This window comes from Toxotes jaculatrix, chromosome 7 (assembly GCF_017976425.1).
Source record: "Toxotes jaculatrix isolate fToxJac2 chromosome 7, fToxJac2.pri, whole genome shotgun sequence".
Lineage (NCBI taxonomy): Eukaryota > Metazoa > Chordata > Actinopteri > Toxotidae > Toxotes > Toxotes jaculatrix.
The window spans coordinates 8017338-8043277 of NC_054400.1; the positions used below are offsets into that span (position 1 = coordinate 8017338).

The window sequence follows — 25940 nt, forward strand, 5'->3', positions numbered from 1 at the left end:
GCACTGCCCAACAAATGTAAAAATCCACCAAAAAAAAAAACCCCTACAAAATCAAAAGGAAATCTCTAACTCAAAGAGAAATTGGGTCTCAGAGAACAAAATGAAATGACTTCATTGTTACTTTAAAGTGATTATGAAAGATACGGATGGTGAGCTGCTATACTGTGTGTTGCAAATCTCACAATGTTGTTGGGGTCGGGATCCTGACATATCAGTTCAACATATCAGTTTGCCATCCCAACTGTAATCCTGTAACAGAACCACAAGACGCCCCACACCCACCTGCCAAATTACACTGGCTCCAGGAAGTTATGTGGTACTCATTTACACCACTGGCCTATGCAAATACAGCAGCTCGCATGAGCCTCTCCATTTTCAGCCTATACTGAAAACTACCGCGTACTGTGATCAGACAATGAGAACTGTGTTATTACTGTGAAAAAATAACATTCAGTCTGATGTCCTAAGATGAAACTGTATGATGTTCTCTCTGTATGTCATTTCATGACTTTTAGGCACATTACAGCCATACTTTGGCATGTGTGTCAAAATGATAGATTTAAAATTAATGTTAGCAGATAATGTTCATTATTTGTTTTTACATAAGTTTATTACTCTGCCTTGTCATATTCTGGAATGCCCAAGACTTATGGTTTGGCCACAGAGGAGGTGGTCTCACCCTGACAGGAAGCAGGTGTAATAGGTGGTCAGAGGCCACTGGGAGGCAGCTCACACATACCCACACACACACACACGCACACATCTCCTGGTGTCTCAGTTAAAGCCACAAACCCTCAGCTAAGCCTTTCATAATGTACTCAAGACTCTGGGTTAGTTACAGGATCCAGGTTAACCGATGGTTAAAGGCCAACAACAGTAAGTATAGAGAAACTTGGGTAGAAGAAATAAAACAAAAACAAGGTAAAGCAGATAGTTTTTACTTTATCATCTATATTGACAGTATCTAAAATGATCACACCTGTAACATAAAGTTAAAATTAAAGTCATCAAACTGAAAACTAAACTAAGGAAAATATGCACACCACACCTGTACTCATGATTGAAATTAAATTACTGATCCATACAGATGTTTATCGCATGACCATAATAATGGAAAAGAGTAGGAGGCTCAAAATGATGGTGAAGATTATAGCTGCAAATTGGGAAGGTCTTGTGATGTGGTGTGATATCTTATAACAGCAGTTTAAAAGTCAGCAGAATACAGTGACCTGACAGCAGAAACATCCAGACTGAGGGATTGTTACAGTAAAACAGTGACACATTTTCCTTTTCACCAGAGAACCGTTAACCTTGTGCAATTACTGCTGAGATGATGTCTTGGTGCAAAACAGACAAAAATCGCTTTGTCAGACTAAGGAACATGATTGTCTCTGAGCTATAGGTTTTAGGTTTATGCTGCTGTCGTGTTATGTGTCGCGAAGCAAAAGTCTTTGGGATTTACAGTGTCTTTGTTAATATTTCAGTGCACTGAAAGTTTGCATCGTCTATTTCAATTCATCACATAAAAAACACTACATCACCTGTATAAGTCGTAATTTTACTTTTGTGAGTGACACAAAGTAAGTCTACAGTATTTCTAAGTTGGAAACTTTCAAACTTCAGTTATCCTCACATGACTCCTATGAGCACGACATCAGACAGACTGTGGTAGTGTGGTTTTAAGGGCGTGCAGGGTGGGTCAAATAAGCTGTGTGCTTGGCCTGGCTCTTGCTGTCAATCAGAAGCAGCTGGTTATTTCTGTGGTGAGATATCATCTCGTCGAGAGTGGTGAAAACCTGAGATATAGAGAGAGAGATAAAGGAAGTAAACAAATGAAAAGCCTGAAATCCTTACTAAGCAGCAATCCTTCCAGAGTCCCGCTCTCTTTGTCTTCTTCACTGCCTTCATCCTGTCTCTCCATCCATACCCTCGCCTCTCTTAAACCTGCCTCATTTGCCCTCACCTCTTCATTCTTCTTGCCCTCTTTTCCAAGAGCGTAGCCATGTGTCTCCTCCAGAAAGCGGATGGGAATGTTGTACACCTTCTGCTGGTAGAGCACAGCGAGGGTGTACGGCTGGCGGGTGTTCTGGGCCGAGCTGTGTCGGATGAGGAAGGCACCGTCCTGCGAGGAAGAAGGGAGGACAAGCAGGACAATCAGATAGTCGGAGCAGAAGTGACACGAAGAGCAGGAAATAATAAGGGATGGAGAAAAAAGTTTTGGGAAGCTTTGATAAGAGAATGAGGGCCAAAAGAGAATATGGAAGTAAAAAGTGAGGGAGGGATCAAGAAAAAAGTCAGTCATGGAGGTCCTGAAGGTGTGTCACACGTTTGGTTTACCTTGTTGACCCTCTGTAAGAGCTCCTCCGCCGTCTTTCTGTTGCAGTCTCCAGCAAACCATTCTTTGTCCTGGGATGTGACAGTATGTGATAAATATATAAGCAACAGAGCTTTGAACCAGTATTTAACAGTGGTGGAAAGTAACTGAGTAAATTTACTCAACTGCTGTGTTTAAGTACAGTTTTGAAGTGATTGCGCTTTACTTATAAATATATATATGTAATATTTCCATTTTATGCTGCTTTATACCTCTAATTCACTGTATTTATTATCTCTTATCATGTGATAAGGTTTTGTTTAAATAACTGTTTGAAGCCCAAAGAGCACCACTGGTGCTTAATAAGTCATGTTAGATGTGATAGATACCGTACCTCATACCCAGATTGTTTGGTTGCCCTCATGCCACCAAAGGAGGCTTAAAACAAATAGAAAACATGTCATTTGTCAAATTCAGGGTTTTGCAAGTAAAGTATGATCAAGATATGGATTACATTAAGCAAAGAATCTAAGCAGACCCCAAATGATTGCAGTCATCCCTCAGGATTTAAAAAAAAAACTCTCTTTTAGAAAAAATGTGAGCTTACCCACTGGCTTAGTGCCTGCCATAGGATGATTTGGAGGGCTAAAATAAAGACAGCAAAGCTAATTTTATATACTGCATTTAATTCTGATGTATGCAATACTTCAGATGAGGTCAGCTGCAAAAACAAGTTGGAAATGAATGTAAACCATTGAACTTCTAACTCATTTTACTTCTGTCCAACAAACCTCTGCTACCTCACTGTATTATTCACCTCTTACCTGAGTTTAACTTCCTTCAGGTTTGCTGGAAGAGGAGGCTTAACACTGGGAGCTGGTGGGGGGAGTTTGGTAGGAAACATGGTAGGTCTTGCTTCTACTGCAGGAGCTAGAGAGGCAATATATGCACTCTTCACCATCACCATTGTGAGGAAATAATTTTGAATGTAGTTTGTCCTGATGTTTGATCAGTTTTAATGAGTAAAGGAGGTGTGGTCCTTACCTTTTTTTTCCTCATTCAAGGAAGGCAAGAATGAATTCTGAAAGGGAGGAACTGAATGTTACCACTGTCATTTTGACAAGCTGAGCTTAATTTCCTACGCAGGAAATGGAAATACAAGAAGAAGAAGAAGAATGAAAACTTTCTAATTCAGCATTTATCTTGACAGCCTTGCTTTAAATTAGGACAGAGCTCAGCATAAGGAAATGATGAGACTAAGCACCGAGATGAATATACACACTCACAGACTTAGCTCTGGGAACAGGAGGCTTTATCCTGCAGATAGAGAGTGTGTTAATTTTCACTGCATGTTTAGTATCAGGAATTTACTGCATAATGCCACTTCACTATCTAGCACAAAAACATATCTCTACAAAAACAAAGCAGCATATTGTCTGATGGGAGACAGAGTATGAAGCTGTACAGGCTGATTATGTCACAGGTTGTTTCATATTTAGTGCATATTCCCATGTTCTGTTTAGGTAGTAGGATGAAAGCTGCATTGACTCAGGGTGAGGTGCACTTACATGGGTATGGAAGATGGTACAAGTGCTGTCTTGGGAGATGGAGGCATCCTCATCGGCCCACGTGGGGCAGGAGCACAAGCTGAGGGGCGGGAGGAAAGTAAAGTAAGAAGTTTTTATCATGTTTTCCATCATCTGGAAATGAAGGTCTGGTCTGGCCTGTTCATTTGAACATTTTGAAGTAGTTCTAGGAACTGTTGCTCTTGAATGATCACTCCCTCATCAGACACTGTACATGCAACCCATTTTCTCTCAACATCTCAGAGCAAGTTCTTGTGAACTGTGACTCTACCTACCTGCTGTTGGTTCTAAATACAGGTCATCATTATCTTCCTGAAAAACAACATAACAATTATTGTCTTACAAGCACAAAAAACATGTGCTGGAACATTCCAAAAGTTGGATGAGCATTCCTAGTTATGTTTGCATAACAACGTCAGTCTCCCATTAATGCTTACCAGTGACTGTGGTTGTGGTTGGTAACATCCAGTCATATTCGTACAGGTGTTGAGCGCAGTCATCATAGCCTGACAGTACTCTGCTGACATGCTAATGCGAAGCCCGTTTGCTCTTCCTCATGTATTTAGCTTTTGGCATCACTGATTTATCCAAGTTCAATGTTTATTAAGGGGTGAACATTTTCCTCATTGTTGTTCAGATTCTTTGAGAGTTCCCTCTTAGATCCAAGTGTTTTCCACAAACTGTCATGACTAGCCCCTAAGGGGGCTGTTTTTGGAACCCTTTTGTTATGTTTTGAACTCTTGTTTAGTTTGTTAAGTTTTGTTTATAGTTCCTGTTTTATTTTGAAATCATTGCCCTTGTGTATCTTGTCTTGTTCTACTTCCTGTCTTTGTCTTGTTTCCCTCCATTTGTGATTGTCTGCCCCGCCCTAATTGGTTTCACCTGTTGCCCATTGCCCTGTGTATTTAAGTCTCATCATTTCCCTGTGTTCTTGTTGGTTTGTCTGTTTCCATGTCTGTGCCCATGCCTGAGTCTGTGCCCATGCCTGAGTCTGTGCCATGTCCCTGTGTTTGTTCATGTTCCTGTGTCTTGTGTTTTCCCCCCTCATGGACTTACCTTGGTTTCTTTTGTTTCAAGTAAGGACTTTTGTATTTTTGTTTAGTTTTGTTCCTTAGTGTTTTTTCTCCCAAGTGGATGATTTTTGGTTGTTTGAGTTTTGTTCCCTTACCCTGGACTCTTCCAGTGATTTTGGTTTTAAAAGACTTTTAGTTCTTTGATTCTGCCTGTCCTAGGGGTTTTTTTTGCATTTGGGTCCAAGTCCTTGCTCCCCTCTGTGACACAAACAGATGATTTACACCAAAGCAGCGGATAATCGACTGCTTAACCAGGCCAGATATCTACATTCTATGGGCGTATTATGAAACAAAGGGCCCCTGGGCACAGACATCTTATAGGTGCCCCCTTGCACCTCCTACATAGAAGCAAGACCTTCAGACTGAAAGAGCTGCTGTCTGTAGTCATTTTACGCCTCTTTCAGTAACATTTTATAAGAGTATTCTGTAGCGTTTAGTTCACACTGGAGACGAAGAGAGGCTATCTAACACTCCTGCACAGATATCATACACAATACTATAACACACAATACAAAATATAAAAGAAAACCTGAGTAGCAGGGTCTCATTTGTCACTTTACTAATTTTACTGTGTTTTAATGAAGGGAGAGAGTTAAACTCACCTGTTCTTCATTTGGATCCAGATACACATCTGAAATGCAGAGAGAAAATTCTAGCAGTGATTTGTGTAGTGGTGGGGAAAGGTCTCACAAATAGTTTATAAGTGACTATAATGTGAAAGAGAGTCAACAATGTATACAGTCAAACACAGATGACCAGAGAATGAGTCACCTATTTAGTCAGTTAATTAATTAATTTATGAGCTAAAGGACTAATCCGAGAGTTCCTCATCTGCTTTTACAGCACAACAACCAGTGGTGGAGAGTAACTTAACACATTTACTGAAATACTGTGCTGTACTTTGAAGTGAGGTTTTGGAAATAATAAAAGGCAAGTTCCTCATCTTTTAAATTTCATAATTTTTACAGCACATTTAGTGCAAAGTGGTGATTGCACAGGTGTTCTCGCAGATCATTTTACAATCAGTTTGCTAATAAACTTGAGTTTCAGAGGCACGCAAGGTGCAGCTCAGTGTAGGTACAGTAGGTGGCACTCTCCTCCTTGTTTCTGCTGCTTAACTAACTACCCAGTACTAATTGCATTATTTATTCAAAACAAGCTGCTGTTGCTGTTTGAACACAATATTTCTTGCCTGTGCACCATGACATTTTTCCAGGTGCATATCAACAGGAAATGTAAAATCTGTCCGACATGACTGTGTTTCTATAAATAACACATGACTAATAAAACAAATATTAAGACAGTTGCCTTCCTCTCAGTCAACAGTCATTTACAGTCGGGTGAATTACTTCTATCTGTGTTGGTAGAAGTGATTACTGCACCTTCCTCTGTGTTGGATTCAGGGCCTGGAACAGGAACAGACCGGACTGGTGGAGGAGGCATCATCTTGTTTCTCCCAGGCTTCTCATTTCTGTCTATCTCAGGTGCTGGGATGGAGAAAGATGTACTTATATCACATTGAGGAAGAGGGTTAAAGAGATGACGTGTGGTGGGTTATACAATAAGTGAACAAAATCGGCAAATGCACTGTTTGTGTAGTTGCAAATCAGCACAGATGAATGACTCACGTTTCCTGGTGTTGGGTTCATAGCAGAAAACATCAGCACGTTGTGGAAGTGTCTGGGTGACAAAAGTGAGATCATTAGATTAAAAGAAATGCAACATCTTAAAACACTCTTGAAACAGATGCAGAGACACACACAGAAGTTACCATGGGTTTTCCAGGCCTGGGTGGAGGAGCAGCCTGTCTCTGTGGAACAGCAGGACTGGACGTCCTCTCTGCAAAAAGAGCCATAAATTAAGAGAAAAGGTTTTATATTGTCTCGTGTTTCTATGCTTAACAGCGTTTTGAACTGATTAAGCCATAGCCCTATTTGTTGCAGTGACTCAGTGCAGTGCTGTTACCCAGATAAACGTTCTCCTCCACTTGTCTCTGTGGGACTTTCACAGCCGGACGCTCACAAGGAGGTGCTTCATACATGTCACCTTCCTCCTCATCCTGCCATAAGTAATAAATATGAATATGAAATAGCTTTAAAGGTGTATGCATGTTGCATTTTAAGAAAGAGTTATTCATTCTGAGAGGTAAGTAAGAGTGTTTCAGTTAAGTCCAACCATAGCTTAAGGGACTGGAAGCCTTTTCATTTTTGGTCTCTTTGTAGTCTTTCGAGTCTTTTTGCAGTTGTGTCTTCCTATAGTTGTTTTGCATCTATTTGTGGGTTTTTTTGTGTAATTTTGGTGGGATTGTGGTAACGACATCATAGGAATGAGATAGAGACTTTTAAAAAAATGCCACGTGTAATGTTTAATAATATGTGGATAAAACCTGAAAAAGCACAGATTCAGGAATTTCTACATTTTCTACTTACAAACTCATCCTGTGGCCACCCAAACCCTGCATTGTTATCTGAAACAGACAGATTCAAAATAAAACTGACAGATACCAAAGTCTGTGATCCAGTGAAGAAACAAAGATAAGAAGAATTCAGTTCATTCTAAACTGAGACTGAATCTCACCTGTTCTTCTGGGTGGAGCAGGAGGTCCACCATGTCTGAGGGAAAGAGGAGAGGTGAGATGCCACAGTAGCATTTTGTTTCATGTATTATACATTAACAGCAAAACCAGGGAGGTTTTTCTAATAGTAACTATACTTACAGGTTCTTCAGTTTTCCAAAGAAGCTCTGAAAAGCACAGAAACGTCACATTCAGAGATTTAACATTGACAAAAGTCTTAGCTGCATGCCTGGATAGTAATCATTTCCTTTTAGTTATCTATCAGCTTCATCATTAAGTATGAGTCAGTGGCAGCAGCTGTAGATAAAGTTAAAATTTGGCCCACCTTTGTCAGCCACAACATTAAAGTCACATACATAGTAATGCATCACTACTTATGATCCAGTAATATAGTGTAGATGTTTCAGAAATAATACATTCTGCATAATGAGTCAAGTACTCAAAACTTTGAATGCAGGACTTTTACTTGTAACAGTATTTCTACTCTGTGATATTACTATTTATTGAAGTAAAATAACTGAGAACTTCGTTCACCGCTGATTATTTGCCCACATAGTTCTCGTCAAGGTTAAAAGGGAAGGTAGAGTTTCAGTATTCAGCTCACTGTCCTTGTGAATCTTATCATTATTTAATCTCTTTGACTTTTGATTGCTGCAGCAGTTAATTCAAAATCAGTGCTGTCATGAGGCATAAACTCATTAACATCATCAGTTAAATCACAGAAAAGTACATCTGCAAGGATGTGACCGAGGTTAGAAGGAGGACACGGAGATAAACATGCACTTTGACTTCAAGTGAAATCAGGAAGTGGAGTGACAGTGGCTCTTTTTTTCCCACAGCACCAGGCAGCCATGGAGGAAGTGTTGATGTAAAGTAAATGATTATAGACAGACAGAAAGGGAGAGAGAGAGGAACTGCAGAGTTTCTATCTCTCACACACTTTGGCACAACAGATGACAGAAAACAAATGATTTTCTGTTGATAAATGAGGAGCAGGTGAGAGGTGATAAAACAGAACTGTGTCAGTGTTCGTCTCTTTATGACCTTTATCTCACAGAGTAACTCCAAAAATATCTGCATTTTAAGGTCGTCTCAAGTTACAACGACAACGCTCTGCTTTGTTCAGACCACAGTGTTGAGCTGCTACCTGCTTTTACTTCTCTCTGTTGGGAAATTAAAAAAAAAAACACTTGTAAAGTCTCATTGAAAAGTGTTGACAGTGGCTCAGAGAGAGAATAGGAGGAAAAAGGAAAAAGTCATGTAGCCATGAAGTGAAATCTGATGCAAACAAGGACAAGCTGCACTGTGCCTGTCTGAATAGCGAAACATTCAAATGTTTCACTTTTCAGACAATAGAAATAGTGTGTATCATGTTATCACAAGCAATTATATTAGACATGAATTAAACCAGCCACTGTACTAATTTTGAATTGTTGTACAGATATTCAGATACTGTATGTGCTGACTGTTAATAAAACCAACTCCACGAGCAGGTGCCATGAAAATACTGCTCAGAATACAATATAAAGTTGACCAAACAAAGACTGTGTTCACACTGTTGTACCTTTTCCACACTAGCCTTAGACTAGACCTTACTTCTGTTTTTTAATGTTTGTTATCAGCATGTGAACATACAGGGATCTCCTCCAACCACCAAACATCTATAGTTGAAGGGAGACTAAACTCCCATCCAACAAGAAAAAAGGTGTCATGAGAGACCGTAAAGCAGTCTTGCTTGAATTTTTGTGTTACCAAAACCCATCTGATAATACTTTTATAGGTGTGTGTGTATATATATATATATGTGTGTGTGTGTGTGTGTGTGTGTGTGTGTGTGTGTGTGTGTGTGTGTGTGTGTGTGTGTGCATGCGTGTGTGTGTGTGTGTGTGTGTACACACACACCCACACACACACGCACAAAACACTGTGGTGGAAACTGTCTAGTTCAGATCCCCCTATGAAGTCTCTGAGAAATGTGGGAAAATTTGCAGTTGCAGAATTTAAACTGTACAAAAAGATCATCACTAACACTAAAAGTTAAAATAAACAGGGAGACTCCTCTAAAAGCCAGAGACACAGAGTCTCAGCATGGTTGCATACAACATCATTTTCTGAGAGAACAACAGCACAAACTACAGCAATACAGCTCAAATTCCACAACAAGTAAATATGAAGCTTGACATGCTACATATGGGTAGATGTGACACTACTTGGTCTACCTGAAATAAATAACGTACATATGTCTGTAGGTGCTTGCTTAACTTTTATTTGAATGTGATTTCAACAAATGTTAAAACTTTTACATTTGAGACAAAAAAAAACTTCAGCATAGTCACCTGAGAAACTGATTTTGAACAAAGAGCACACATAAAGGGAAGTTTGATAGACATGTTTGACCTCTCCGAGAACTTTAGAAAAAAATTACTGATGCCTGTAGGTGTGTTTGTTTTCAGGTTTCCTGCAAACACTAGTTGTCTGGGTTATGTTTGTCCTCACACTCCCACACAATCACAACTTTAACAGCATAACTACCATTCTACCTTTACCCCATTCACAACTTCAAACGGAAAGATGCTGAAATAAGTAACTAGACACAAGGTTTACAGACTACTCAGTTGCACGATCACCAAAACTCTATCGTCAAAACCTACTCACTTCCTTCTCACTTCACTTTAAAGTTACCAGTCTATAAACTAAATATGACAAAAATAAAATAGCGCTTTACCATTGTCATGATCACGATTCTCCCAGCTCAAGTCATGAGGAATTGTCTTTCTTTCGGTTCTTGGATGCAAATGATTTTAAAGATTGAAAGCGAGCGATACAGAGAGAATGTGAAGAGCAGCTCTAACTGAACTCATTTGCATTTCCTACCTGTGTCAGACAGACAGCTTCACCTGCTGCTCTCTGCCTGTAAATGAGCTGCAGCCAATGCACAGCTCAAACATAGCTCCAAATTTCCCTACTGCAAATGGTCATATAACCAGCTGAATATGATATCATTTGCTGCAACTGGTAAATAACATCTACTTTGTATCTGCCATCAAAACAGGAAATTAATTATTTACCACGCCAGACACTAATGTACTTATTGTTAAGTTGTCATTAAGTTGTAAGACAGGATTCATACAAGGTAAAAAAAAATACACTCACACAAAAAAAAATCTCCTTAGAGATGAATCCACACACAGCTTGTTGTGTTTTCTAACTTTAAAAGTACAAAAAGTGAGTGAAAATAATCCCACAGTGTGAGCAGGGCGTGCTCAAAAGGAAACAAACTGTCTGCTACGTACACTCTGTTGCCAGTTTTTTAGATACACCTGGCTACGGTTCAACAGTGCCACAAAGTGCAGTGTCCACAATGACCATATGGTCAAATCAGCATTTCTCTAAATCTGTTCCAACAAAAATTAGTAAAACACTTTTTCTTCATTTATATACTTTTTTCTTGTAATTTTAAAGATCAAACAAGTAATGGATACAGGCAAACGCCTACGAGATCACAACACATTAATGTAAAGGCCTTTAAAATGATTTTAACATGGCTGTGATCTAGAAAACATCGTTGGACAGCAGACAAACAACTCACATTTCTTGTCTGTAAGTGGGATTGAATGAGATACTAGAAAAGTTCCAGTAATGTTCCAGTATAAGAGATACGGGCGAATGTTGAAACAAAAATGTTTTGATGAAAAACATTAACCCAACCAAAAAACTTTGGCATGTTTTCATTCCCAACATGCTGACAGAATTTCCGGCTCAGAGTTTCGTCAGTCATGACGCAGGGATATGTTTAGTGAAACTTAATTTCAATCAGAGGCTGAAAAACAGAGGCTTTTTTTAACTACTAAGTATCCTTAGTAATCCTTAAGCTGTCATGGTGAAACTAATGTATCAGTGATTTATTGAATAAAAAGCCACAACAAGGTCAAAAAGCAAGACACATAAAGAGATTTATTCCAAATATTATTTATTGACAAAGGAGTACATTTCAAAATGGGGTTATAATGACACTGACAATAAATTATTAAGCTACAGTACAACATATTAAAGTTTCTACAAAGCAATAAGTGATACACATAAATATTAACTTAATACAAAACATCTAAAACCCAGTTTCCCTTGAGAGTCTATCACAGAACAAAGTGAGTTTGTTAAGCTTTGCAGTCAAGAAGCAATTTTAAGTAAAACAGAAAAACCAGCCCCCAGTCGTTTTCCATATTAAATCAATAATCAGACAATATAAATGTTATATACATACTGGGCTCAGCCCAGGCGTGGAGAAGTACCCCAGAAATCTGGTACAAAAACAGTGAAATTTTGCTGTTCCTCTGTAATGAAGCATAAGGAATAAGACATGGGTTTGTTAAATGGAGTTCAGAGTTTCCTGCTACAAGATGGCAGGGAGCGAGAGAGAGCTGCAAAAACAATCAAGATCTGAACCAGCAGATACGTTTTGTGGTTTGAATAAAGGTCTGGAACCTGTCAAGCTCCTAAATAAGCAAATGCATGAACATTTTGCATTAAAAGTTATTAAGCCAACATCACCTCATATCTAGAAGACAAATCTGTAACACAGACTTAAACTTTGCACAAAACTTCGTGTGTTGACTGAGTATTCTTCTGGATTAAAAGTGCTACTGGCCTGAAGTCTACCACCATGACTTCTCTGTATAAACCAGCACAAAGCCAGCCAGAGAGAGCTGAGGAATGTAATGATATTTCCTATTTTTTCTGTTCAGTTCACTGCCTGAACTTCCAGTTTGGTGGAGGCAATACTGAGAAAAACACATGAAAACTCTGTATGGATGAAGAGATAAAAAAAATATGATCACGATCAAGATGGCCCAGAAAGAGGAAAAAGTTCGTTCTGTGTTTCTGTCCATATATACTGTCAAATTTGACACAGTAAGGAACAGAAAAGTCTAGAACACGGAGCTACATCGTACATGAAAACTCACGGCTGAAGTCCTCCTTGCGCCTCTCAGTAGGAGTGGTCCTGCTTGTTTAAAACTTCCATCAGCTGGATTAAGATCAACAGATAAACAGAGTCCTGACAGTCCTGTGGACATCTCTGTCTATCTTCTCAATGCTAAACATGTCTGCTTTTACCCATAGTGCTTACGGGTATGGTTATCCAACAACATCTTCCTGGCAGTTTCTCTTACTTTAGACCGGGTTTGCCTTAATTTTGTTGTTGATCCAGTTGATGTAATTGCTGACACGGGTGTAGACCCCAGGCTTGTCCCTCTGCCCACACCCGTCGCCCCAGCTGATCACACCCATCAGAGTCATCCTGTCATTGTTTCGACAGACAAGCGGGCCACCGGAGTCTCCCTGTGGGTTCAAGAAGAAAAATGGTGAGATAAAGGAAAATTTAGACTGAGCCCTGATTTAATAAGGAGCTTATGCGTAAAAATCAGGCGTTCTCACCTTGCAGGCATCGTCAAGGCCTCGGGTGTCACCTGCACACAGCATGTTGGTGGTAACTGGGCGTCCAGACAGCACATCTGGGACACACTTCTCATTGGGCCACAGGCGAACATAACCTCTCTTAACACGCTCAGAGTACTCTGCAGAAACTGTGGAGAGTGTTTAAATGAATACTTCAGCACCTCCTACCAAAAAAATAAATCCATTAAAGGTTCGTGGAAAAGCTTGCTTACACTGCCCTCTGCTGATCAGTCAACTGTCACCCACTTGCTTATGAGATATGCCACAACAGTAGCCATGCAAAAAAAAAAATTAGAATGCCATGAATTATGGGATGTTAGCTCACATTCTTTGTCTCTTCCATAGCCTGAGATCTCACACTCCGTCCAGCTGGGCAACACCAGTCCAGGTTCAGGCAGACACACCGGAAAAACCTCTGGAGAGTTTACAGCACAGATGCCAATGTCCGTCTGCAGCTTCAAGAGAGCTGCAAGTGGAAAGTGAGCATAGGAAAGTCAGGGTAATGCACTGGGAAAATCTGGAATGAAGACTGAGGGATGATTTTAGGTTTTAACAAGCATTTGCTGCCAACTTAAGGTTCCATATCATCACTGCTGGGGGAGAACATGGAAACTAAAACAGCTCATTTTCATCATTCACTTTATAGAATGACAAAACCCTGTTTCAAAATGTAACTTGTATTGATTTATGAAAATCTGACATGATTAATGATACGGTAATATAATAAGGTTTTCAGAAATAAAACAATATATATAGAATATAATATTTTTTTAAAAAGAGGGAAAAAATGAAAGAAAAGATTATATGAATTACTTGAAATGTTCACTCACCAATGTCATTGTCAAATGACTCATTGTCAAATGTCTCATGGATCCAGTACTTCTCAACATTGAAAATCTGCTCACTGCTGGAATTCTGTTTCCGAAACGTTCTTCCCAAAATCACTTTCAGTTTTTCTGCTTTATCACTGAAAAAGATGGGAAATATGTTTGTATGTAGCATGGCAAAACATGATGTTTGTTTACATGATGTGTTTTGTGTGTGTGTGCACGAGTGAAGGATGAGTGTTTTTCTTACTTTTCCTCAAAGCAGTGCGCAGCAGACAGGACCCAACAGGAGTTGATGAGGATTCCTCCACATCGGTAAAAGTGTTGTCTGCTACGGGCCTGGTACACATTAATGGCCGCCTGCCATGGCTGTTCTGTGATGTCACTCGCTCTGCCCCCAAATATGCGGTACATAGGACGATTCAGGGAGTTATCTGAACGTTGGCCACATGTTGCTACAGAGAGGACAGGTTGCAGGATGATCGTTAAATAACAATTAAAAAAAACTACACCCCAGACAAGTCAGAGGAAATTGGGGGATTTTTATTGGATGTCAGAATGTCCTACCTCTGTTATTGTTGTTAGTGGTTGGGCCACGTGGGCCAAGAGTGGTGATGACAGATGGACGTCTTGCTAAAAAAACAGGAGACAGGTATGGGCAGTCTGTTAGCACCGAAGATTATAGTTCCTAACAGGTAGCTGACCTCTTGCATCAGTATTGATGATATTACTTCTATGCTTCAACATTGCTGCAAAATTAAACCATGGAAATAAGGGAACTCACAGCACTTAGGAATGTCACACAGCTCCCAGGTCAGCTGCATGTTCTTGTAGGTGTGACACCATGGACCTGCATCACCATCTGGATTCCTGTTGGACAAAGGAAGAAGAAGTCAGATGAAAAAAATATTGAAATGAAAATAGTTATTCCAATCTTTCTGTCGAGCATAGGGTGTGTGTGCTGGCATCTCTACCTGCAAAAGCTGTGACTGCCGAGCCCCAGCTCCAATGCATCCGATCTCCAAGCATTGTTGAGCTTACGCTTGACAGCAGGCGAGTCCCACGGGAGACAGCGAGAGCCACTCTTAGTGACAGATGTTGTGCCTCTGTATGACTGACCAGAGCCCAGAACACATTCTTTGTACTTATCTGCTCCAAAACACACAGAGAAAAACAAGTGTTTAACCAATTAAGTGTTTAATAGTTGGTATTCCAGTTTGCTGAATATTTGCTTCTTGTAAAGTTGTACCTTCTGGACATTTGGGCAAAGAACACAACTCCCACACAATCTGAGTGCCTTTATAGGTGTAACACCAAGGACTGTTGTCATTGTCAGGGTTCCTGAGGGGGAAAAGAAAGGCAAGGACAATGAGTAAATGTGTTCATTATAATACGTCATCCAAACAAGGTTTTGTAAAAATAGACATTCAGTTCTTAATTTCTGCATCTTTTTTTCCCTGCCTGTTTTCCTGCCAAGTCACCAATTCACCCGTCATTCCAGGTCCTATAACCATTTTCTCTCCTTCTATGTATACTACACACTACAAGAACTACTCTGTGTATTTATACCTACTGGACATGGTTACCTATTTCAGTTTCCCAACCTGCTGCTTTCACCTACTAAATTTCAGGTAGGGGTTTTAGGGTCAACTAAAATTTGGCCAGTATATTTTGGACTATCAGAGCCCCTCCTTGACTTAACTGTACGGACACAGTTAAGTTATTTGCAGTTTCTTCCTACAGATGGTCTCGCACTAAACGGATTACACTGGTCACATGCCTGCAGAAGTTGTGATTGCCCAGTCCAAGACTGCTGGCGTCCACTTTTCTAGCTGTGAACCTCTTTCCTCTCAGAGATGTCGAGTTCCAGTTGATGCACTCTGCTCCTGAATGGCTGATACTCCATGTCCCACGGTACCCTTCACCCTGTCCCACAATACACTTCTCATTGGTGTCTGTTGGAGAAAGAGAAGTTAAACTGAATAATGTGTCACTTATTTATATATGAGACTGATATCATTCTAATAACTGAAACTGTTTATTCTTAGTTTATTCTGACACAATAAAGCACATTTATTGGCTCTGGAATAACTTAAGCCATTCAAAATATTTGGACAAATTATGAAAACATTGTTATTACCTCACAACTTGTGTTCTAGTGGCGTTTAGTGCCATTTTCCAATTAGTGGTTTAAAACCATGGCCAAATATAAACTATGATGATTGTAAATGCAATCAGATTTATTGAGTCTGGCCATCGTAACTCATTACTCTTTCACTGAAATCACTTGGCTGTGACCACTGGGGTTCGCGTAATTATCCCACTGAGAGGGTGGGGTGTCCCTAAAGCCTCAGAAAGTCGCCTGCAGAAACACAAACATTCATATCCCAGAATGTCTTTCCATTGTTTATGATTCTTTCTTCTTCTCTCTAAACCACAGGCCCGTGACACCTCTGTATGAGTCACACAGACGGTGACCTTATCAAGAGTCACTAGTAAGTTCGTAGGACATTTTTATCAGTGTTTGACACCCTGTAATGGACATGGCTGGGTTTATTGTTGCTTTAAAATGAAACGTGCGAATACTAGACATAGTGAAATAGTCAGGGTGTACCTGTTGCAGCACGAGAAGACTAAATAAAAGTTTAAAATAGAGCTGCGGCAATAAGTCAGTTAACTGATTATTCAATCAACTTAAAGTAATCTGCAATTAAGGATTTGCAGCTTTTCTCAGTTTCACATTATTGTAAACTGAATATTTGGGTTTTGCACTGTTGGTCAGCCAAAATAAGACGTTGCAGGCTGGGAAATTATATTCATATTTCACAATTTTCTCACATTTTGCAGAAAAAAATAAAGTGAAGAAAAATTGGCAAAATTTTAAAATCTTTTTGTGTACTTACTGATCTCACACCGTGTCCCACTGAAGCCTGCGGGACACTGGCAAATGTAGTCTGAAGTGTACACGGCCTCCTTACAGGTTCCTCCGTTATAACAATGAGACACGTAGCAATCTGGAAAGGGCAGACAGAGCCAGTTAGTCAGTCACACGTCATCCAGTTCTTTAGCCCACAAACAATTTGGATAATCAGAATACGATTGATTGGCCATGACTGCTTGCGTAGACAGAGAATTCAGTTTGTGGGTTTGACCTTGTGTGTCATGTTTGACGTAGAAACATTGAGTAACATGTAGTAGAGAGGTCTGTGTGCATCCTGACTCTCTTCTTTCTAGCGAACATCTTAATAGCTTCACTTTAAAAACACGTCTTCCAAGGGTTTCTTTCTAGAGAAGAACTGGTTTCATGCCATCACCAGTCCGGTTTGTTATTTATTATTTCAACATTTCCTAAAGGCTAGGATTCAGAATAACAGCACCCCACTCGATCCCAGTGGTTTGAGGTCACAGACGGCGCAGACTGAAAATGTGGTTGTAATTTGTCTGAGGGAGCTGCAATCGTGCCTCATAGTTTTCGTCACTGGGGGTGAAAGTGAGCATGAGGGCCAGTTTGGCAAGAGTTTTTCAGACTAAACTACGCCCACTCAAAACACACAGAAACCCAACGGCTCTTCATTTGGATGCACTGAAATAACAGGGGTTTGGACACATGAGCGAGGAAAGCAAAAAAAAAAAAAAATCATCTGAGGTTGTCATAGCAAGTTAGAGGTAAAATGAAATTATAAAGAGAGACAGAGAGGTTAGTGAGGGCAGGCAAGTAGATTGACAGACTATAAACAGAAGATTACATTCTTCTCATTGTAAACAAAAAAACTCTCTCAAGAAATCAGCCAAGTAAGGCAGCCAGTTTGTGTGTCTGTGCATTCATATCACACTCACTGATAACGGGCACAATATGACAAAGCTCTCGTCCTCTTAGTGCACAACGGCAATACTCCACACGCTGTCCCCGCCATCGCAGCCAAGTGTCCCCAAAACTACGCACTGCTGATGTCTCACTATCCACACAACGTACTGAGAAAACACACACACACACAAACACAAGCAATAAATATACAGCCGATCAAACAGAGAAACACACAGAATCATTGTCACATACAAAAAGGAGTTACAAACATCAAGGTACAAAAACTGAAAGGAAAACAAACACAAGAATGACTACAGAGAATTAAAAGAACATGAGGACAATGAGGATGGCGACAGTGTTGTTAAGGAAGAAAAAGTGTGGTGGGGCTCACAGGACGTGTCAAAGGAAGGTGAAGACTTCTGGACATGAACAATCAAAAGCGTCCGTCTAGCTGGCTGCCTGTCAGGCTCACCTCTGTAAAAGCGAGTCCCTCTCTTACTGCGGAGCAGCTCCACCTGGGACAGAAAAGACAAGTTAAACACAGAGCAGCGGCGGATGGGAACTGGTTGCATGGTATTGGTTTCCAACCGAGGCAGCCAGTGCTTTTATTTAATTTCTTTAGCATAATGTGAAAATAAACTTGCAGAGGCTTGAAACTTTCTTCACATATATAGTGGGTAATGTTGCTGTTCATCAGCTGACTCTAAAGTCTTGGATGTTGGAGTTTTTGGCACAACCAAGGTGACGTTTTCAAACCAGTCAATGCTCAAAACTGCCATACAACAAAACTACAAATGCAAAAATATTACACAGACTAAATGTTTGCTGAGATGGAGTATAAACCACATGAATTTAAATGTATTAATGTAAGCCCTTGTTAGGTATGCAGGATTTGTAGTTGATGGGCTAAAGCTTGGAAAACCGCTCAAATGGTCTCCTCATGACAAGGCTGTAGTACTTACATTGTCCGCTAGGCAGCAGCAGAGAGCAGAAAAGAGAATTAATAGTCCAAGTGATGTGGTCATGCCTCCTCAAGTGGTGTTTGACTCAAGTGGTCTTCAATTTGCTGGAAGTAGAATATAAAAACATATTTAATACATATGTAAACACTGATACTCTGAAGAAGCTGTGTGTGGAGAAAAGCAAAGACAAAGAGCAGAAGCATAATACCATATAATCTTAAGACCAATTGAAAGAGATGCCAATGGAGTTGCACAGATCAGTAACAACATTCTTTCATTAAGCATAATTACAACAAGAATTTTTCTCAAAATGTTCTCCTGGGTAGCATACCACTGAATGGTTTCACTGTCACTACACATGACTGCCACTAGCCAGTAATTTGGTGCCCCCCGCTGTAAGCCTCATGCATCTCTCGAATAATGGTTCTAGCGCAGACTCTGATCACTACAAACACAACACACACACACAAGCTGAAAACGCTGGCAACCATGTACAGTGAGGTGACTGACTGACTCCAAGCAGGGATATCATTCTTCTACGTCTACTTGTGTAACTCTTTTGTCATGAATTTGTCATCAACACTGAGCCAACAATTGCAGGAAAATGATCGACACTGGTTACGATCTCCCAGCTGTACTGTTTCCCTGCTCAGCTTCCTTCTTCCGTCCGTTCGCCTGCCTCTGTAAACCTCCCTTTGGGGTGAGGGAGACCATTTGGGAGGAAAGGGTGGGCATGGTGGGGGTGCTTGTGGGAAAGTGGAGGTCATTTCTAGTTTCTTGAAGTTGTGTTGACAGAAAGTTTTAACAGCCTGTGCAGGATAGTCTGATGGGAGAGTGAATGAGTTCAACAAGTTTGTGCTGTTTGGATTGTTGAATGTCATATTTAAATTAATTTCCCGTGTTTTTCTATCACATTCCCCCTACAAGCCCACGTCAGTTATTATAATTAATCAATTTCTTTCCCATGGAAATACACAGGAAGCAGATTATCTGTATGCCCAAAATGAGACACTGGCCACCAAATCAAACAATACAATCTGGACTACCCTGGAGCGATGAAAGGCGGCACGCACAGCAGAAAGTTTCTACACCATACTGGCAGCGTTCCCTCTCTAACAGAGCATAGCAGCAGCTGTAGGAGGATAAAGTGACTCAAGATTTTACAGGGAAAGAGGAGGAAACAGAGGGGAAAGCCTGCAATAAGAAAAAGTAAATAAACTCATGTTTCCGTTTTATACTCCTAGAAAAAGCTGTAGGTATCAGGCTTGTTCCTCTTCTCTCTTTTAAAGGACTCATGAAGATAAGAGTTGTAGTGGGGAGTGCTTGTTGCTCTTCAGTCAAGTGTGAGTAAACATGAGTCACAAAAGGCGGGGTGGGGTGGGGGGGGGGTTGTCAGTAGAAGAAGAAGAGAGGGAAATGGGAAAGAGAAGAAAAAGAAAGTTGCACATAATAAGGTCTGAAATGTAAATATGACCTCAATATGAAGAACTTCCAAGCTGCTTTCAAAATTACTGTAAGAAACTTCTACAACCACATGCGTGATGAACCAGACATACAACCAATAAGCGTCTGCATACATGCCAGAACTGACACTTCTATTCTTGGGCACGTTTTTATATTCTCCTCTCCATCGGCTGTTTCTCCATTGACTCACCTTCTGTGGTTGGCTGAGCTAATAGAAAACAGCACTGTGTTTTGACATATCAGCGATGTAAGACAGCAACCACAGACACACACATACACACTCGCACACAGACATGCACAAAGTGCTCAGGACCGTGGAGATAATCGACACCCCTACACAAAGATTTACTGTTCATTCTGTTCATTGTTCACTGGAACAAAGACTCCCTCTCAGGATTTCTTCTTTAAAACACAGGCACACACATGCATTCTCACACTCACCATTAAGAGCACAGGTCCCTTGAAAGTTATCCTTGCCTCAAACAAACGGAAACCCTGTTGTGCTACGCTTTTACCCCCCCAACTGAGCCTCACTGGCTGAGCGACAACAACACACTGCTTTCCTTTTTGTTTCCTTTGTGCAGCTGTTCAGCTCCGTTCAGTCGCCCCTCTCTCGAGCCCTGTCAGCTAAAAACACGTGTTTCCTGCTAAAATACTGCCAGTATGGGCCCCATGAATTGCGGAAATGGGCAAAAATATCAACACACACACGCACAAAAACACACGCCAACATGCACACATCAGACATAAACATACGTGCATCCCACCCTTTTTAAAGCCTGTGGTATCTAACATGCAGAGGCCCAGTGTGGGTGCGATCATCGTTGCTCCTTTAACAACCCCACGATGCAATTGGCCTCAGTTGTTTCTGTGGTCTGTCTTATAGCATTTAATACATAGGAAACAACATAAACACACAAAATAAAAATTTATATGACAAAGTCTCATTTATAGGATACAAAGTAAAGATGTGGGTACTCTTCTAGTTTTATATACAGTGGAACAAACTTCCTAGAGGTGATCAGTTCAGAATCTCTGGATAGAAAGTCTATTATCTTTGCTTTGACTATAGATAGTTTTTTGTCTTTCATTATAACTATGGCTTTTTGAAAATGAAAAACTATTTGATGTGAAAACTATAAGGGTACAGCAACTTCATAACCAGTAAGTAAAACATGCAAAAACTAATCTGAGTGCAACAACAAAAAAAAACCTTTAATTCAGGTTTCGCTCAATCATATTATGTTGCTAAATCTTGTAACTGCAAGGATCAAAACCTTGAACCTTTAAAAGAGCATCAAAACCAGTGAAAATCTAAACACCTTTGATGTGCACACATTGCTTGGATCCGTGTAACAGCCTGTCAGGAAGGGTTACAACCAACTAGGATAGCTCTTTCTGCTCATATGGACCAGAGCTTAAAATATGAGCAGGCCACTGGCGTCCCCACCAGTACTGGTAGGGTTAAAGCATTTGCCAGTAACACCCAATCTGTTATTAGTTGAAACTTGTACAGTAAAGTATGCAACCTGAGGAGAGTGTGGTTCCTCTAGTTAGTAGGTCAAATATGAATGGAAGAAATGAAAACATCTTTGGAGCAGCAGCTGCCAGACTGTGAGTCAGCAGCAACTTCCAAACAACAGTTTTAAGATGCACCAATTTAGTGCATCAGAGTTAGATCCTTCCAGGATAATACGGCAGACACACACAAATGCACTCTCACACACAAGAATTTATGTCCAGATCTGAAAGTAAAGGGTTTTCAGCCAAAGTTATTCATTTCCTGTAGTTTCTGTGTATATAGAGGAAGTGCTGACCACAGCCTTTGACATTTTAGTGGTGGGTTCACCGGGCCATTAGCGAGGATGTGTAATGATGATAACGCGCTGAGGTTGTAAAGGTTGGAGGTGAGACATTTTTGTCTTCCAGCAACATGGCTACAATGTCAAGGTCTAGAGCAGTGAGACTGCACGCAGGAAACATACTTGCATCTGCCTGAGAAGTTCAGATTATGGTTCACTGTGCACTTTATATCATATTTGAGGTTATTCTTCCTTTCTCTCCCTGCAAATGACAGAAGTGAAAATTAAATTTAAAGTGGGTGGACTACTCACACTGGGACCCCAGAGGAGGCACTGTAGTTAGTTTCTCAACAATATTTCTTAGAGATCTAAACATTTGTGGGATTGGACTGTAAACAATACTCCCGTTCTCTTGTCACAGCATGCAGTCAGCGTCAGTTTCCAGGGGGAAATCTGAACTAACATATTTTGAACTGGTTTGACCTGCTGGGATCCCTAAACCTGTCTTCCTCACCTTTTACAATAACTTTCACAATAGCTTCAGTTTAGGCGTTGTTCCTTCATTTAAGAGGTTTGCATGTGTGTACCATGTCTACTGATGATGTGTTAGGGCATGTTTTGTCACGTTTATAATTAAGCTATTTAGAGGGCATTATGCATTCTTTATGCCCGCTCTGGGATTTTCAGGCAAGCTTCAGTAAACCAGCTGTGATCTGGCTCTGTGAAGTCCCACAGAACAGAGAGCTGCATTGTTACCTTCCAACTTCCTTCTGTGCACAATATGAAGCTTTGAACTCCGTATCAGAAAGAAACACAAAGTCAAGAAGCAAAAACGAAACAGGTGCTGACATCAGAAATGAGTATAAACTGAGGAGATGATGGAGCTGAGACAAATACGTGGACGGCGATGAAAGGATGGAGAGAGCAGACACAGGGGAGAGAAAGGGGAGAGGGGGAAAAAGAGGGAGAGAAGAAATCAAATCCCAGAGGTCAGCAGAAAGAGGGTGAGTAGTCCTGAGTCATCCCAGCTTCCAGGACTGCACAGAGACAGATGAAGGAAGAAACACAGCTGAAGGCATTGATGGGATTTCTAACCAGAACTGAGACAATCAGATGAGGATATGACCACCAAATTCAGTCAGATAGAAAGAGTAGAGATATGAAAGAGGGTATTTGTCCAGATTCAAGTGTGTCTAGTGTCATCTTCTGACCATTGCTCCCACAGTCTGGTCCAGCACTATCCTCTGTCTGACCTACTCTTGACTTACGGCTTTGAGACCCAAGCCACTGATCCTGTGAGTCACAAACACCAGTGTGAGGCACAAAACCAGCTGACCACACTGCAGGGAATGCAGTTAATGGATACAAACTCTGCTTTCTCTCAACATGCAACAGTACAGAGTATCAGTGTGATGGAGGATCTCAGCGCTGACTGATGCTGGGGAGGAGAATTCCTGAAGTATGGAAGCTCAGACGCAAATACAATACTCATTAACTTGATAAGAGCCTTCATGTCTGTGATCCTGTGCAGAACTTGGCTTGAGCATTACACAGATACACACACACACACTGATAATCACAGTATCATAGCGGGGATGTTCCTCGATAACATACACACACGCTGAGTCCAGCAGAAGAGCACAATATCACGATGTTCTTGTAACATTTAAAGAAGCAACCACAGAACACTTTATGATCTTCAGTTGCAAAGAGATTTGAAATAACCTTGATAACACAGACTACTGATTTACTCTCTCAGAAGTATCTCAGGATTAAAACTGAATGTGTGATATCCTGTACAGTTTTCTCACCAGATTAAACAGGTGGATGTGGACGGAGGGAGGTAAATAAAGCGCTGCTGAAGTCAGAGTGAGCCAGTGTTGGGATGCGAAATAAATTATCAAGCACAGTGTAATCAAAAATCACACACCGTCACCAGCTTCTGTGAAAACAGCGTGGCTGTGCTATGAGGAAATGAATACCACTACTATTATCCTACATTTTAAAATTTAATAGCCACAATTCACTGTCTGTTAAGATGTAATGTCACATGTGCCATGTAGAATCAGTTTACTGAAACACTGAACCAATCTTAGTGCTGTCATCTAAAGATAGATTCCTTTCTGTATTTCTGATCTTATTCCACATTTTCACTGTGTCAGTATAACTCATAACATGTGATTATGCTATGACATATTACTTGTTGCATTTGCAATGTCTATAGCCTCACAGTAGAATTTTGGACCACAGTTTTCATCTATTTCTCCTTGACACAAAATGTTTAGTGTCTTTATCCTATGAACTCTAAAGCCTCGCAATAATGATGCTCTACCGGCAGGATTCAGATTGAAGCAGAGAAAGAACTGAAGCTGTCTCATTAGGAGAAAACAGCATGGTGCATAGTCTGGACAGATCTGTATCGCGAGAGCATCCGCGTAAAACTAAACAGGAAAATGCTCTTACCGAATATGAAATCTTCTGAAGCGGTTACCTCTCGGTATGTTTGCAGTCGCACTACCAGTGCCCCTAGGATTAGTCGATCGGACTGAGTTGGCGGTCTCTCTGCTCCCAGCTTTTATAGCTCCAGTCATGCCGGTGTGCGGAGGGGGAGGGCGTCTGTGACCTCAGCAGGCGAGCGGGGCTGACCGGGCCGGGCCGGGCCGGACGATGATGATGCGGGCTTGATGGGTGGTGCCGATACGGGACGACCCCTGTCCCAAGGGTTCCAGGAGGTTGAGAGATCAAACCAGGAATTTAGTTAGAAACTGTTCATTCTGAGGTGTTTCATCCGGGAATCTTTGTGAAATATGGAATTCAAAACTTTGTAAGGATTGTATAACTCAGCAGTCAATGTTTATATAATGTTAGTTTTTTGTTAGTTAGTTCTCCTGTGGTGTAATCATATGACCCGTCCTGACGTTTCTGTCTAAAAAAAAAAAAAAAAAAAAAATTTAAAAAATGATATGGAGTAAACCTAGGGGTTGTGGAGTCCCTGAGGGTCTAGGCCCCCTGTGCAGTTGCCCACTTTGCCCAATTGGTAATCCAGCCTCGGTTGTGCTTTATTCTTTGTGAAATCATACATTTGTATGAAGCATAATGTTGACAAAGTTGTTAAGATATCATTATTGCTAAGTTATACCAGTACAGTAAATGGTATTATTATTAGTTATACTGCATTTATAAGGTATTGCGTTGCCATGTTTAAGCGTTCAGGCTTGATTTTCAGTCATTTGCAGATGATTTACTTCTAGTCTAACTACTGGAGTTTTAAAAGCAACTCTGATGGGTGTTGAATGTCATAAACACTGAAATACTACTATTTTTTTTTTCACAGTGTCAGTGCCTTCTGGTAGTCTTTGATAGGATGTGGGTGACACCATATCAGAGTGGTTAACCATTTGGCACCAGGAGTCATTTGTTACAACCACTCTCTTCTTTATTCAACCCATCCCTTCCTCAGGAAATCAGTCACTTAGCCTCAAGAATAGCTCCAACTTTTGTTAGAGCAACAGCGCTTTTATATGCACTGGATAATTCACGTTCATTGTTTTTACTGTCTGTTAACTTCACATTAAATAACTGAGAACACAGCACTTTAGGATGCGATGGTTGGTTGTAGTTAGCCTGGCGTCTGTCCTCTTTGTTGCCATCTGTGTTAGATTAGAGCACACTCCCACTTGATGAGGAAAATCACACACACACACACACACACACACACAGGGTTGTGAAGGTTACTTTAAATATGTAATCTATTACAGATGACTTAAGATGAAAGTTATGTATTACATCACGTTGCTCCAACACAGCCAGGAGCCGTATCTCTTTAAATTATTCTCTTATTAAATGCAACTGACCATTTAGTGCACACCTCCTCCCTTCTTCCCTTGTGTTGAATGATTAATAAAGCAATTCAGTTATCCTCAATTTGACTGTCACGTATAATGAATATACAAGAATCTGCTTTGGTGAAGTTCAAGCAGGGATACAACTCAGAGTTTCCCATCTCATACAACAATAAAGCCTTGTACAGAGTTAGAAAGACTTTATTTAAATTACATATTGTATGTTTATTATAGCT

General features: G+C 40.5%; 2 protein-coding genes across 6 annotated transcripts; both read right to left on the reverse strand.

Moving 5' to 3' along the window:
* Positions 1 to 922: 922 nt before the first annotated feature.
* Positions 923 to 10400, reverse strand: si:dkeyp-117b11.1 (B-cell linker protein). The gene is made up of 19 exons (XM_041042387.1): positions 10274 to 10400; positions 7690 to 7715; positions 7551 to 7585; positions 7403 to 7440; positions 6939 to 7032; positions 6745 to 6812; positions 6602 to 6653; positions 6356 to 6460; positions 5576 to 5604; positions 4176 to 4212; positions 3883 to 3961; positions 3601 to 3631; positions 3359 to 3395; positions 3139 to 3244; positions 2922 to 2959; positions 2709 to 2752; positions 2338 to 2406; positions 1964 to 2122; positions 923 to 1796 (listed from the first exon to the last, which is right to left on the reverse strand). Exons 1-19 carry the CDS (start codon positions 10280 to 10282, stop codon positions 1680 to 1682), a joined length of 1173 nt encoding a protein of 390 aa, XP_040898321.1. The 5' UTR covers positions 10283 to 10400; the 3' UTR covers positions 923 to 1679.
* Positions 10401 to 11522: 1122 nt separating this feature from the next.
* Positions 11523 to 24446, reverse strand: plat (plasminogen activator, tissue). 5 transcript variants are annotated; one of them, XM_041043213.1, is made up of 15 exons: positions 24326 to 24446; positions 18597 to 18700; positions 18026 to 18149; positions 17667 to 17801; positions 16733 to 16843; positions 15610 to 15784; positions 15079 to 15170; positions 14804 to 14978; positions 14614 to 14699; positions 14397 to 14462; positions 14080 to 14284; positions 13833 to 13969; positions 13328 to 13468; positions 12982 to 13130; positions 11523 to 12885 (listed from the first exon to the last, which is right to left on the reverse strand). In XM_041043213.1, exons 2-15 carry the CDS (start codon positions 18657 to 18659, stop codon positions 12718 to 12720), a joined length of 1827 nt encoding a protein of 608 aa, XP_040899147.1. In that variant the 5' UTR covers positions 18660 to 18700; positions 24326 to 24446; the 3' UTR covers positions 11523 to 12717. The 5 variants fall into 5 exon arrangements, with proteins under 5 accessions (XP_040899147.1, XP_040899149.1, XP_040899146.1 ...); XM_041043215.1 differs by lacking the exon at positions 24326 to 24446 and adding an exon at positions 20502 to 20671 and having other exon boundaries at positions 18107 to 18149; XM_041043212.1 differs by lacking the exon at positions 24326 to 24446 and adding an exon at positions 20502 to 20671.
* Positions 24447 to 25940: the final 1494 nt, after the last annotated feature.

Excerpts from the sequence above, each read along its gene's own strand:
- si:dkeyp-117b11.1 (XM_041042387.1), bottom strand. Across the intron at positions 7,441-7,550 it reads TGCTCCACCCAGAAGAACAG|ATAACAATGCAGGGTTTGGG; the intron begins GTGAGATTCAGT and ends TGTCTGTTTCAG. Across the intron at positions 2,960-3,138 it reads CTGAAGGAAGTTAAACTCAG|CCCTCCAAATCATCCTATGG; the intron begins GTAAGAGGTGAA and ends TCTTTATTTTAG.
- plat (XM_041043213.1), bottom strand. The coding sequence starts at position 18,659 with ATGACCACATCACTTGGACTATTAATTCTCTTTTCTGCTCTCTGCTGC. Across the intron at positions 13,131-13,327 it reads CTATGGAAGAGACAAAGAAT|TTTCTGCAGAGTACTCTGAG; the intron begins GTGAGCTAACAT and ends CACTCTCCACAG. Across the intron at positions 12,886-12,981 it reads GCCTTGACGATGCCTGCAAG|GGAGACTCCGGTGGCCCGCT; the intron begins GTGAGAACGCCT and ends TTGAACCCACAG.